At 42.1% G+C, this 15,111-nt stretch overlaps 1 protein-coding gene across 1 annotated transcript in view; it reads left to right on the plus strand.

The window, feature by feature from the left end:
• ABCA2 (ATP binding cassette subfamily A member 2) overlaps positions 1-15,111 on the plus strand; it is a gene marked incomplete in the record, with an annotated part of 2,505,641 nt that overhangs the window by 1,766,516 nt on the left and 724,014 nt on the right. The window contains 1 exon segment of the mRNA XM_044058216.1: positions 1,228-1,440. Within this exon segment, the coding sequence (XP_043914151.1) occupies positions 1,228-1,440 (213 nt within the window).

The following is a 15,111-nucleotide window of genomic DNA, read 5'->3' on the forward strand; positions in this document are numbered from 1 at the left end:
TCTGTATTCATAATGATTAAGCATCAAGGAGGGCCCTCTTTAGTGGGCCATTTTCCAACAATCTGCATGCCTTTTTCTGACTGATTCCTGCTGTCTTCCTGAATTTGTAATGAAAATTTCCTTTGAGTTATCCAGTACGTTATCCAGTAAGTGTACAATTTTATAATCCTGTAGTCCACTTTGTTTTCTTTCCAGAGCAGCTCATTTTGATTTGAGGTCAACAACTGGAGACTGTTAGCCTATGTATGCCTCTTGTCTCCAGTGTAAGGCCATCATATATAGGCCCAAGCAGAGAAAGCCCTGTGAAGATGTGATCTTGGGATTTTTAAATAGCTATGCTATGGGCCAGAGGGTGGATATATCCAAATGTTTACATGCACTAATTGGTTGTCATGAAGATGATCTGATAAGGTGAGTACTTGGTTACCTGTCAGTCACCGTAAAATCCTGTAGACATCTGAATTTCCTACATTGTGAATTAGAATTGTATTAATGACATCAGAAGGACTTATGTCTTGTCTTTAGGATGCTAAAGGACTTAGTAGAGAGAATGGTTATACAAAATCCACAGCTGCAGCTGAAATAGATTTGCTTCCACTCCAAGCTGAACCATGCACACTAGATATTTTATGAATGTAAATGTTATCAGAACAAATCTGCTGGCAGATTGAAAGGGGTTCCATTAACTAGAACAGTACTATATGACTTCCTTCAGTTTCCTAATATTTGCTTTTGAGGCAGAATTCTTTTCATTATGATATTTCTCTCAAGACTGCCAAAGTGGGTTTCCAAGAAGATGGCTAATGTTTGACCCTGCTAGACTTAACACAAAACCTACAGTGAAGTATAGACACAAGGTTTCAGGGTTAACAAAAATAAAGAAAACTTCCTCTGATGTTCTGTTTCTTTGTTCCTTCCCCTTCTTATCCATGTAGTATTATAAAAATCTCCTCCCTGGCAGCCATATGATATGACTTCCTTCTTTCCCCCTCTTCTCAGTATTTGCATGCTTCGATACTCCTGGACATATGAGCTGTATACTCTCCCACCTTCTGCTGTTCAGTTCTTTCTTAGTAGCTTCATTCATGTTAGTAGTCACTGCGTACAGCCTAAAGATCTGGGTCATACACACATAAAAATTTTTATATAGTGAATTCTGTTTAATGCCTGGTAATCAGCTGTGCACCTCTTTACTCTGAACCAATTTTATTATTTCTCATGTCATAGGTCCATACTGACAGGGCTCTTCCCACCTACGTCAGGCTCAGCAACCATCTATGGTCACGACATACGTACGGAGATGGATGAGATCCGAAAAAATTTGGGGATGTGTCCACAACACAATGTGCTGTTTGACAATCTTTCCGTTGAGGAACATCTCTGGTTTTACTCTCAGTTGAAAGGCATGGCAGAAGAAGAAATCCGCAAGGAGATGGATAAGTAAGAATTTATTTTATGCAGTCAGTAACATAGAACTTTTGTTAAAGTATAAGACTGCTTAAGTTGAAATTTAGACCACCCCTTATAACTGCTCTAATGAAGAGCAGTTATGTGCCAGGTTTGACAGTAAACACAGTGTGCAACACGATGAAAACAAGAAACTGAAGCCAATTTTCAGTGACTATTCACACCAAAAGAGAAAGGAATAAGGAACTTCCTCTGTAGTGCACCTCCATGTGGAGAAATAGCCCCTGCACTCTTGGAATATGTATTATTTCCATGATAACATTACCAGATATCAGAGAAAAAGAAGACAACCCTCCCCCCAATCTCCTAAAGTACTTTTTATTCCTGTGACAAGATTGTCACATATCAAAGAAACGATATTGTACAAAGCAGATGTTTTCTTTCCTTAAACATTGACATATCCAGCACTAATGAATCTGATTCTGGTTTTCTGGTTTTCCTTTGTTGTGTGGTGCTGCATTTTCTGTCAAACTACAGTCTTGAATTTCCTGTCCCTCAAAGGGCTTTTGTGGTAAATATAACAAGCATACTGTTATTGTTGTAGACATGGTGGTCATTGTCTTCTTGTTTGGTGTGGGAAACTAGAGATGGTTGTGGCGGGATGATGTGATGGCAGTGTTAACAAGAAGGCTGAAGGGCCATTGTTTTGTAACACTAATCAGCTGAAAAAAATGTGTTCCTTGGTTAGAAATACTATCAGGTTCCTTACTTAAATAACAAAAAAAGAAAACAATTAAAATAGAGGGTAACTGTCAACTTTCTTGGAGCAAACTAGATAAAAATGCAACTCTGCACTGAAAAGCACAAACTTGCTGTTTCATATGGAAAGGAAATTATGCTAAGCTCTGCTTTCTTTTTCAAACGCAAATTGATGTCACCCTAACAAACACCTGTTTTGAAACTTACAGTAAATTTGCTCTCCACTGCACATGGCATTGTAATTTTGGAAGAAAAAAAATATGTTTTTAATAAATGACTACAGAAACTGTGTCTTCGTCAACAAATGCAATGTATTCTTTACTGGCATGTGACAATTTATTTTCTTCTCCTAATAGACTCTACCTCACCTTAAAAGTTGCTCTCCCTTAATAAGAAATAAAAAAAACAATCTATAGCATTGTTTCACATGTAAAGTGCATTCTGAAACCGAATTGAACCAGGTGTGAGAGTGGGTATCCCTTAATGCTGAATTTGAGTAAATTACAGGCCAATTTAGAGGCACTGGTTTTCTCAGAGAACATTATTGTGTGTACCATTACTAAAATATAATATGATAATGAGGACAGGACTCTTCCCTGATGTCCTTCAAGAATGCAACTGCAGTCATAACATATGGGTTGTCCTGCCTCAGGCAGCCCTCGGTCAGCCGGATTCCAAAGTCTAGGTCCGACGTCGGCTGATGTCGCATTTCTCTCCGACGTCAGAGCGGCTGGAGTATATAAGCATCAGCCGACACCATCTTCTTCAGTCTTTCTTGCCGCGCGGTGCCCGAAGCAGAAGCAGTTCACAAGTGCCGGTCGGTCAGCTCCTGTATTCTTCGAAACCGAAGTCATCAAAAAAGCTAAGTACCCCATTGGGGACCTTTTCTTGCCTCAGCCGATGTCAGAAATTACTGAAAAAGTAAATAATTGTTTGTCTTGTGGTAAACAAATACCTCATAAGGATTTCCACTCTTACTGCCTCCCTTGCCTTGGCCCAGACCACGACGTCTCGGCCTGTGCCGCCTGTGCTCGCTTCAGTAAGCGCACTCTCAGGCGCCGGGCGGAGTTCGCTGAAGACTTTTTCGGCAAAAAATTTGATTATACAATGCCGTCGGAACAACCGACAACGCAGACTCCTAAGAAACTAAAAGACCGGGACCGACATCCTCGGCCCGCGTCTTCCACCGACACCACGCCAAAACTAACCGCGAGTGCCCCAGTTCCCTCTGAGGTGGTTATTCCACCGCTCAGAACCGAAGACACCGCATTACCGATACCTCCGATACCGGAGGCCACTCCGACGCCAGTTATTGATTTTCCTCCGGATACTGAAACCGAGGAAATGCCCGAGACCATTGCTGTTGATAAGGTCACTCCTGCACGTGGAGCGGCTAGGTCTCCCATGTCCATGTCTATCAAGGCCTACACACGTGCTAAGGCAGCCAGCAAGTCCAAGCATCTTACTGCTAAAACCTTACCTCAGCCTACTCCTGAAACTCAAATCATGTCTATGGCCGCAGATTTAATTTCCCTGATCAGAGGTTCCCAGGCCCATCCTGAGAGAGGATCCCAGCCTCCTCCTGATAAGAGGCCCAGGGTTGAACCCTCTGACCCTCTTCCTTCAGATGAAGATGCTGAGGACTCTATTCACTCCGAAAGCCATGAAGAGCCCTTCCAGACCTATGAGGATTCAGACGCAGAGGACTCCATTCCCTCGGCCTTTCCTCCTGAGGATATTTCTTTTGGGGAAGTTCTGCATTCCATGAGGGAGCATTTTAAGTGGCAAGGCCAGGAATATTCAGATTCCAGAAAGCGCCTTCGAACCTTCCTTAAAAAGCCCCAACACAGACCCTTAGCTATACCTCCTGTGCTTGATGTTTTGGATGATTTATACTCTGATTCCAGTGTTACCCCTGATACTCTTCCTCCTGCTCCTGTCAAGCCTGACAGATACTATAGGGTCCCAGAAACCCATTCTCATTTCTTTAGGGCCCATGCTGTTGATTTAGAAACAATTTCCCAGGGGCCTAAAGGGGTTTCAGCTACCACCTCCAAAAACTCTTTGCCTTCCGACAGGGAAGCAAGGTCCTTAGAGAGATGGGGGAAGAAGGTTTATACCTCCACTACTTTATCTATGAGAGCTCTCAATTGTCTCTTTCACATGTTTCAATATCAGGATTTCCTGTTAGATGATTTACAGAAAAGACTGGCCTCTCCTGAACCTTTAGATAGGAAGTCTTTGCAGGAGGCTGTGCATAATTCTCAGCAGGTTAGCAATCACTTTCTACAGTGTGGATATGATGCATTGGAGGCTTCATGTAGGGCAGCTATGACAGGGCGGTCATTCAGAGACATGCATGGTTAAAAGAACAACCTTTACCAGATCATGTTAAGGCAAAACTTCTTGATGCACCCTTGGAAAAGAACAAGCTTTTTGGTGCTAATGCTAAAGATGTGTTAAAGTCCATTGAGGAAAAAGCCAAGTCAGTTCAGACAGTCAAAGATTTCCTCCAGGTTCAGCTGCCCAGATTCAGCAGGAACTGGCCTTCTAAAAACTGGTCCTTTCCTAATCCTGAAAGATTTCAAAGGGGCAAAAACAGGCGTGCCTGAGGAAGAGGGCAATACAGAGGATCCTATAGGGGACGACAATGGCAACCAGCAAACCAAAGAAGTGACACAGGGGTTTCTCCTGCCCCGCAGGGACAATCTCAATGACTTTCCTCTAGTTCCGCTGACCAAGGAGCAAACAGAAGCTCCTTTGGGCGGAAAGTTATCTTTGTTTTCAAAAAATTGGCACAAACTGACAAAAGATAAATGGATTTTGGACGTTATAGACCACGGTTACAGGTTCCATTTTCATACCTTACCAAGAAAACAAAGCATGTCAAACCTTCCACAAAATCAGAGGGCAGAGGCTATCAAGCAAATTTCTCTGCTTGCTCAGATCAAAGCAATAGAAAAAGTTCCACAACAAGAACAAGGTCAGGGGTTTTATTCAAGACTGTTCCTTGTTCCAAGAAAAGAAACTCAATGGAGACCAATACTGGACTTGTCTGCTTTAAACACTTTTCTCATAGTACCAAAGTTCAAAATGCTGACTCTACAGCAACTCCATCCCATGCTGGGCAAGGGGTCTTGGCTGATTACTCTGGACCTCAAGGAGGCATACCTGCATGTCCCTATCAGACACAGCTGCAGAAGATACCTCAGATTTCTTGCAGGGCCAGAGCATTATCAATTCTCAGCATTGCCATTTGGCTTATCTACTGCGCCCAGAGTATTCACGAAATGCCTGACATCAGTAATTGCTCATTGCAGGCTCCAGGGGATTCAACTCTACCCGTACCTGGACGATTGCCTCATACAAGCGGACAACAAACTAACCTTGACAAAAAACTTGAATTATGTCATACACTTGCTACAGGCTCTGGGATACACAGTCAACTTTCAAAAGTCAAGACTTCAGCCATCCCAGCAAATAGCCTTCTTAGGAGCCAAACTAGACACAGCATCTCAAATGGCTTACCTGACAGAAGACAAGCAGAAGAAGTTAACTCATTACTTCAAAAGTTTAGCAAAGCTCACCCAGATGACTGCAAGGAGTTTCCTACAGGCCCTGGGTTACATGGCATCCTGCATTCTCCTGGTTCCACTAGCAAGACTACACATGAGAAAGCTTCAATGGTACTTAAAAAGCTTATGGTCTCAACACAGCAACAACCTAGAAGCAACTATTCCACTCATTCCATGTCTTCAAAAGGAATTTCTATGGTGGGCCATAGTAAGCCAATCAAACACAGGTATGTCGTTCAAAAAACCTCAGATAACACAGACCATGACCACAGACGCCTCAGACCTTGGATGGGGGGCGCACTTGGAGGACAGATGTATTCAAGGGCAATGGTCTCCAAAGGAAACACATCTGCATATCAACCAAAAAGAAATGCTAGCAGTAATGCATGCCATCGAGGCCTTTGGACAACAACTTCAACAAGGCCACCTACTAATACGGACAGACAACACCACTGTGATGTGATACATAAACAAGCAGGGGGGCACTCATTCTTACCCCCTTTGCAGACTGACAATGAATCTTTGGGAAAAATCACTGGGTCTAAACATACAGTTACAATCCCAGTTTGTTCCAGGCAAAGACAATGTTCTGGCGGACAGTCTAAGCAGGAATTTCCTAGACCCCCACGAATGGAGGCTACATCCAGACATCTTTATACGACTCACCTCGACATGGGGCAGGCCGGACGTAGACCTATTTGCCTCCCACCTCAATCATCACTTACAAAAGTTCTGCTCAAGGACATATCATCCACAAGCATGGAAAATAGATGCCCTCTCATTCAACTGGAGCTCCCTAATAATTTATGCATTTCCACCTCTGCCACTGATGACCACAGTGTTATTAAAGATCAAAGCAGAGCAGCCGAAGGGGATCCGAATAGCTCCAGACTGGCCAAGACAACACTGGTACCCACTACTACGGAGCATATGTCACAACAAAACGTGGGCCCTTCCACAATGGCCCCAACTTTTGACTCAACACAACTTCAGGACAGTTCATCCAAACATCCAGACACTACAGCTAACAGCTTGGGAAATCCCATAAATAACCTCAATTTACCTCTCTCCAAGGAAGTTCAGCGGATACTAACAGAAGCCCGCAGACCATCCACCAGAAAGGCTTACTCAGCCAAATGGAAGAGATTCAGCATTTGGAATACCAACAAGGGTCATGATGCATCACTTTTGAGCATTCCACTCATTCTGGAATACTTGGCAGATATGCTACATAACGGACTCTCATACTCTTCCATAAAAATACATGCTTCAGCTATCTCAGCTAGATACAACACTGATCCACCTGTGTTTTCACATCCTTTGTTAAGGCAATTTCTTAGAGGAATCAAGCAATTCACCAGCCTACTTTCTTTCCCAATCCTGAGAACAAAGGGGAAAGACTGTTACACACCTTGGACATATACAGACAACTTCGCTACTACCTAGACAGAACCAAGACCAGTAGGAAGTCTGATCAGCTTTTTGTAGCTTATGCCCCTGGAGTACAAGGAAAAGCAATTTCCAAACAGACAATTTCAAAATGGATTGGACATTGCATCAGATTCTGTTATTCCTTCCATGGAAAGTGTGTGCCAGCCAATGTCAGACCACACTCCACCAGAGCTACAGCCACCTCTACAGCATTTTAAGAGGGGTGCCTACAAAAAACATTCTAGAAGCTGCTACATGGAGCTCCGTGCATACATTTTCCAAACACTACAACCTCCCTTTATATTCCAGATCCAGAGCAGGCTTTGCTTCGGTAGTCCTGCAGGGATTGATAGCTACACCATCCTTTTCTTAGAGCATACCACCTCCCCCAGCTAAGCTATGGTATTCAACCCATATGTTATGACTGCAGTTGCATTCTTGAAGGACATAGTACAGTTTTGTACCTACCATAAATGTAGATGTCCGATAGATATGCAACTGCAGTCGGGTTTTCCCTCCCTCCTTCCCCTGTATGCCTTGGGTCCACTCCTCTCCCTGTTATCCTTAGCTGGGGATATCTGTTATGGTGTATCTGTTTATTGCTTATTTATTGTCTGGAAACCTATTATTGTCTTCCAATTTGATTACAGCCTTCCTTGGAGGGCACCTGGCATCTGGGGCAAGAAACACTGAAGAAGATGGCGTCGGCTGATGCTTATATACTCCAGCCGCTCTGACATCGGAGAGAAATGCGACATCAGCCGACGTCGGACCCAGACTTTGGAATCCGGCCGACCGAGGGCTGCCTGAGGCAGGACAACCCATATGTTATGACTGCAGTTGCATATCTATCGGACATCTACATTTATGGTAGGTACAAAACTGTACTTTTTATTAAAGTCGTAGTACAGAAAGGAGGGTTATTTCTGTAGGAGAAACATTGCTTCAACATATCTGACATTAGTCAGGGAAAATTCTGTACTTCATGTTTTTATTAATATTAATAACAACAATGCAGAATGTTTTAGATATTTGAAACTGGCATCCGCATTTCTAAAAGTGAACACGAGGAATTTCTAACTGATATTTGATAAATTAAAGAATGGAACTAATAATGTTTTAATAGGTAATTGTGTGTTATGTATGTCTATATAAAGATTGCATTGTATCACATTACGTCTGAGACTATGTTTCTTGATTTTGTTAGTCGTAACACTCTAAAGAAACTAACAACAATTCTAACAGTATTCTTGAAAGTGTCACAGTTTCTTGTTTTGTAGATTCAGTCACAGTTGCTTAAGGAATTTATGGTGTGTTCTTGTTTCTTCACTCATAGGTTCATAGGTTGGTACTAGGCTATCGGCCCTAGGCCCTATACAAGCCTAGCCATAACAATTCCCTGGATATTTCTTCCCACAATGTTTACTTCCCTGGACCCCTGTCTAGAAGGGTGACTTGACGTGATCCCCGGGGTGAATTTCCTATCTCCCATCCAATTGTCAAGGTTTCTTTTAAAGAGGGCCAAGGATGCGCTCTGCTTGACATGTATGGGCAGTCTATTCCAGAGTATGGGGAGTCTCTAGGTCAAGAACCTATCCCTCCAGCATCTTTTGTTCATTTGATGACAAGATTTAGATCCCTGGAGCATGTGACTCTGAGGAATTGGGATTTCACTTACCTAAAATTTCAAGCTTCCAGAAAACAAGTAATGCTCTTTTATTCATTATGTTTAATTGATCACTTGTCTCTGAGGTGCAGCAAATCTCTCAACTGTCCAGATTTTTGCCTCATATTTTTCATCTGTTCTTCATAAACTTTATGGTTTTCTAGAAAATTACTGAAGATTTAAGTTGCTAAATAATGGCAAACATTTGTTTCAGTCTTTATAACTTTAAGAAAATGCATGCTAACACAAATACTGTTGTTCTAGCAGCTTTCTAAGTTTATAAGAGCAATGTTTGAAATCTGCCCTATATTTGGGCCTTTGTCCCGTCACCTTATTGTAGTGTTTGTTCAGATTTCTTGCTCTAAGAGGTTGGGTGGTATGAGGTGTAATGACCTGAAAGTGAGAAAAATAATACAAAATATTACTGTGAGATGTATTAGCTTGCTAACTGACAGGTATGAGTACTTGTGTTTTGAGCATATGTGTATTTGAGCTGTCAGTTTTCAGGAATTTCAGCTGGGAATTGCAATATGAGGAATTCAGCTATACGGACTTGCAGTAAGTCGTGTGGTTGAACTATCAGTAGTGATTTGAGGAAGAAATGTGCTGACCCCAGGCTTATTTATTCTGCTATGGAATCAGACTATGCCAGTGTTGTTTTTAAGACCTTGTATTACATGATAAATACTTAGAAACATTTGAAAAGTCTAGAAACTTGCAAAATATATTTACTTATGAATGATGAAGAGTTATAGAGAAAATAGAAAGACTTGCTTAACAAGGGTTCAGGCAGCCTGGCATACATACATGCCTTTCTCTGCAGTACATTTGGTTGGGACAAATGACGGATGTGAAATTCAACTGTAGAGACATATATCTGCCACAAATTCACTGCAAGCCCAAATAAAAATATACTGCCCCCCCTGCTTCAATAACCAAGTGTGTTGGGGGCAAAGGAAGTAAGTAATGTGTGTTGTGCTTGGTGTACAATACATGCTTATATAAGTACAACATGTAGAAGTGTGCTACAGCATGGATGAAAGCCTGCATGCTGCTATAGTCACAATTATGCTCGATTATGTGTTTTAGGCAGCGCTCCTTAGACTCTGAAAAAGAATAGTCCACACAGTGACACACACACAGACACACACACACACACACACACTATTACACTGTTAATAAAGCACTGCCCATTGTGTACTGCATTTTCACTACCACTGACATGACCACTGGGTATTCTGCCACTAACGTCTGCTATACTGCCTTCTGTCTCTTGGTGCCTTGGGGACTATGGACATTATTTTCCTCTGTTTCAGTTGGTTATTGAAGCTGTGGGCATAGCGCTGTATTCTTCTCAATGTCCTCAGTGAATATGACAGTCGTATGTCTGTACAGCCAACAAGCATCACAAAGCTTGTAGACAAATTCAGATCCCTTGGTGTCTGAAGCCCCCCTCTGATCAAAGAAAGAAGGAGCCCTTGCCTGAAAAGGTAAATTCAGATTCCTCTGACATTGTGTGTGTGTGTGTGGGGGGGGGGGGGGGGGGATTTGGTTTACTATTCCCAAAATTATTCCCTCTAGCCTATTTCCTCTCATTGTCGCCTCACAGTAAGACGCTGTCCAGTTCGATTGAAGGTTGTGCATCAGGCCAGGCAAGCCGGTATGTAAAAATCAACTGCCAGTCATTAGTGGACCAGAGTTCCGCTGTGGCGACCCCTAACTGGGAAAAGTCGAAAGACACAAACAAACAGAAGAATATAAGAAGCACAAAATCAATACTCGGAGCTTCTGTGCTGAATGCACTTCAACTTTTGGCTGTTTCTAGTGTTTTGGGGATTCTGTAGGATACATTCCATTCAGACTAAGGAATTAGACATCCAGCCTCCACCTATAAAAATCAGATAGTTTTTATGGGATCCAAACGTCTCGTAAATACTTTTATAAGAATTGTGTGGCAGATCCAGTTGTAGTGTCTTTAGATTCGGAAGAAAAGGGTCCAAATTGATTACTTTTCTCAGTACTCTCTGAAATGACAAGGAAATCTAAGTGCTGGACCAGTTTGGGAAGAAGCTGTGCACAGCCACCACTCTGGCCTTCAGGGTTTTTATTGTCAGATACACGCAATAAGGTGCCAAACTGCTTTCCTAGTTTAACTGAGAAACAAGTTCAGGAAGGTGTAGGACAGAAGTAAAAGACCTTTCCCATATAGTTAGAAGTCAAAACATTCAATTAAGTGTGGTTATGATGCTCTTGATACAGCATCTACATTTTTTTTCATCAGAAGGCACGTCTGTCTGAAGCCACAACCCCTGATGGAGGGTGTCAAAATGTAGCTTCCTATTGCTTCAATAGACAAGAACTGCTCTTTGAGACCCATATGGGCAAAGTCTGTAAGAAGATGAAGAAAATGGGTAAAACTATACAAAGCATAAAGCAGGTATTGAACTCTCTTATGACTGGGTATGATAGGAACTATGCATATAAACAAGGCCTTGACTATCTTAGTCAAAGCAAGTCTGTGAAGGGAAAGACAACCAATACTAAAGGAAAGTGGCATGGTGGCCATAATGGAAAGCCTGGGACACAGAGGGTTATTAGTTTTCATGGTGTAACCAAGACTACTTGGATGTTCTTCCCCTTACCCATTGTCCCATTCCTTTCACCCAACCTCCACACCCCAGCCTCCCCTCATGGCAAGATTGCTGGTATCACTGGGGAAGAATGGGCCCTGTAGACCATTTCCCAAAGTTACAGGCTACATTTTAATGACACCAAAGCTTGTAGGTGTCCCTCCTGTGTTAAAGAAACAAGTACACCTAATTCCTTCCATTCTGCAAGATCTGCTTTTGCTAGCAGTAATACAGCCAAAACTCTTGAAAAACAAAATGGACTTTACTTGATACTTTTTCCTAGTGCCCATAAAAGAAGGGCATTGGAGACCAATTCTGGACCTGTCAAAACTAAGTACCTTTCTCAAAGTGTCAGACCTCAGGATGTTAACCTTATAGGCCATGCTATTCCACCCTTCCCCTGCTGTTTCCACAGCCTTGAAGTTCATGTTGCACAAGAGGATGTCAGCCTCCACACACCCTTTTGCAGTAGCCAGAGATGATTTCTTAGACTTAAGGCAGGGGACTCCTGCTATCAGTTTTCCACTATTCCCTTTGAATTGGCAACTACTATTTCCAGGGTCTTTACAAAATGCTTGGCTCCACACATACTGCAGAACAAAGGCCATCTAGAATTACTGAATACCTTGATGACTTCCTTATCAGTATGCTGTCCATAGAGGAGGTTGACAGGACACTCGGTTTCACAAGGGAATACTTCCAATGTCTTGAGTTCTCCTTCAGTATCCCAAATAACTTTTTTGCTGACAGAGACTTGCATTCCAAAGCTCACTTCTGGATTCCAGTAAGCAGAAGGTATTCCTTAAAAAGGGAAGAGAAAATGGACCATTTAGCACATTATTCTGCAAAGTTGCACAGGAGGTGAAGATGTTGGCCAGAAAGTACCTAAGGGCTCTGTGGTACATGGCCTCTACCATCTTGATGGTGCCCCTGACCCAAGTACAAATGTGGGGACTCCAGTGGTACCCTATATCCATCTTGAAACAGCACTCCTAGTCCCTAGAAGAAATTATTCCCATCTTACTGTGCATTTCCGAGGAGCTGAAATGGTTGCCTATTGAAGTTAAACTTAACTTGGGGTGTCCTTCATCCAGTAGTTCCACAATCAGAATCTAACAAGAGATGCTTCAGACCTAGCTTTGGAGCATGCCCACAACAACTCAAATCCAAGGCCTGTGGAGTGTAACCAAAAAAATGAAGCATATAAATGTGAAGGAAAATGATGATGTGGGATACAGGACATCGTTATTCTTTTGAAAAAACTTGGCTATGCTTATAAAGGCCGTACCTCTCAAAATTGCTAGTGCGAAAAATCTGGACAAAGCGAAAATAATGGGGGGGGGGTCAAAGGTCCAAAAACAGGGACAATTGTTAAATATTGCTCTTATAAACTTAGAAAGGTAATAGGATAACAACTTTTGCATTAGCATGCATTTTCTGGAGGGCATGAATTCTGAAACTCAAATTTCTGTCATTATTTAGTGACTTTAATCCTGAAGGATTTTCCAGAAAACCTTAAATTTTATGAGGAATGGACCAAAAATATGAGGCAAAAATCTGGACATTCTGCCAAAATCTAGGCAGTTGAGAGGTATGAGAAAAGCCCCCTGGGCCATTAGCCTAATCTATGACCTTAATACAGGCAATCAAGGCCTTCAAACTAATATTGAAAGAAGGTGTCTTTCAGGTAAAGACAAGCAATATGAAAGCCACATGCTATATTAGCAAGTGGGGGTGCCCACAGTCATGCGAGGCAGCACTGCAGTCTCAGATGACCTTAAGGTAGTGTATATTTCCTCTCTTTATAACACAGTGATGGATAAACTCCAGCAGATCAAAGGCAGACCCACATGAATGGATGTTACACAAGGTTGTCTTACTTCAGCTGGGGTACAGGTGAAGTGTGTGAGAGATCGACCCATTATGTCCCCAAGCAATAGACAGCTAAAAAGGTACTCAACTGGGAGTCTTGGGCAATAAATGTGCTTTCTGTTAAAATTTGTAGATCTATTCCTTTGTGCAATCTTTCCAAATCCCCTACTATCCAGGGTAGTCTCAAAGGTAAGGAAGGAGAAGACAAAGAGGCTATTAATAGCCCCCTTTTGGCCCAGGAATCACTGTTTCTCCTCCTCATGGAGATGTCCTAGGGAAACATGCATTCCCATTGCTAGAGGACATCTTATCTCAGGAGAAGGGGTGTTGTTGTACCCCACAACCTGTAAAAGTTACAGCTCACAGTATTGATGATCTAGCTCTTTTTCCCTTCAGGTGGAAATTCATAGTGAAAGTGCGGTGTTATACTTAGAGGCTAGAAAACCAGCCACTAGCAAATCCTTATGTGAATGGAAAATGTTTTCCTGTTGGTGCAATGCTAGGAATCAAGATCCTAACACTGCAACAATGTCCATGATGCTCTGATATTTACATTTCAGTGCAGAACAGCTCTGTGCTTCTGAAAGAGTGCAACATTTGAAACGGCTGACCCAGGATCCAGCCTTGGCATTCCTACTGCCTGTCATTCAATCTCTAAAACTGATTACCACCATTGAGACCACTAAGAAGAAATGTTCCTAATTTGGACTTAAATTATGTCCTTGAATAACTGACCCAGGCACTCTCTGAGCCAGCATCCACAATTATTATCTATTGTATGACTTAGAAAACTGCTGGTGACTGTCACCTCAACTAGAATAATGTCAAGAGTCCAAATTATGATGTGAAAAGAACTATTTAGTTTTCCATCAGCACAGGATCAGCCTAAGACCAAAAAGCCCTCCTTCATGCTAAATGTGATGATGGAATTTTCTTTCAATCAAGCCATCTAACTTACCTGTTTTCTTTTCCAGATCACAGAAGAGAAGGGAGAGGATGCTCATTCTCTGATATGTACACAGGCAACTCAAATATTATTTGTACAGCACTAAAGAAAAGTCCCAATCAGTTGTTGATCCCCTTTGCTTCAGGGAAGCAGGAAAGGCAATGTTGAAGCAATTATTAATGGTTGTCTTACTGTATCATGTTCTGTTATTCCACTTAGGGTAAGAAAGTAGAAAATGTTGGAGCCCATAGCACCAGGGCATGGCTGCTTCTGTGCCCTTCCTCATGAGTCAACTACTCAAGCTATTTTCAATGCAGCTACTTGATCATCTGTCCACACTGCTGCAAAACATTATAAGCTGGACATTTCTTCTAAGAAAACTGCTGCGTTTGCTGCAACCCATCCACTTCATTCCATCTACCTCCCTTTTATAACACATATCTCACATTCATCCTAGTAATTAGGGCTACTGAAACAGTAATCTTAATGAAGAATTTAGTATATCTCTGTAAGAACTTACCATAGTAGTAGATGTTTGAGTAGATCACCTGTGCTGTACTATTTCCCTGCAACTATTCCTTTTTTTCATGTTGGGGCATCCTTGTTTGGGTCAAATACCCTATCCTTATCCTAGCTTACTTCCCCTTGCATGGCATTGGAATTACAGAGGTCATAGCAGAATCTGGGAGCCATATTTATGCTTTCCTCTGTTCTGTGTAGTTGAAGAGGACTTGTAATCTGTACTGCTCATGATCTTGTCAGGGCCTGGCTTATTAACTTTCATTGTACATGGTCTTGCTCCTTTAGGCAAGAAAGCTTTAATAT

Source organism: Protopterus annectens, chromosome 16.part0, assembly GCF_019279795.1.
Source record: "Protopterus annectens isolate FY-2018-M chromosome 16.part0, PAN1.0, whole genome shotgun sequence".
Taxonomy (NCBI): domain Eukaryota; kingdom Metazoa; phylum Chordata; order Ceratodontiformes; family Protopteridae; genus Protopterus; species Protopterus annectens.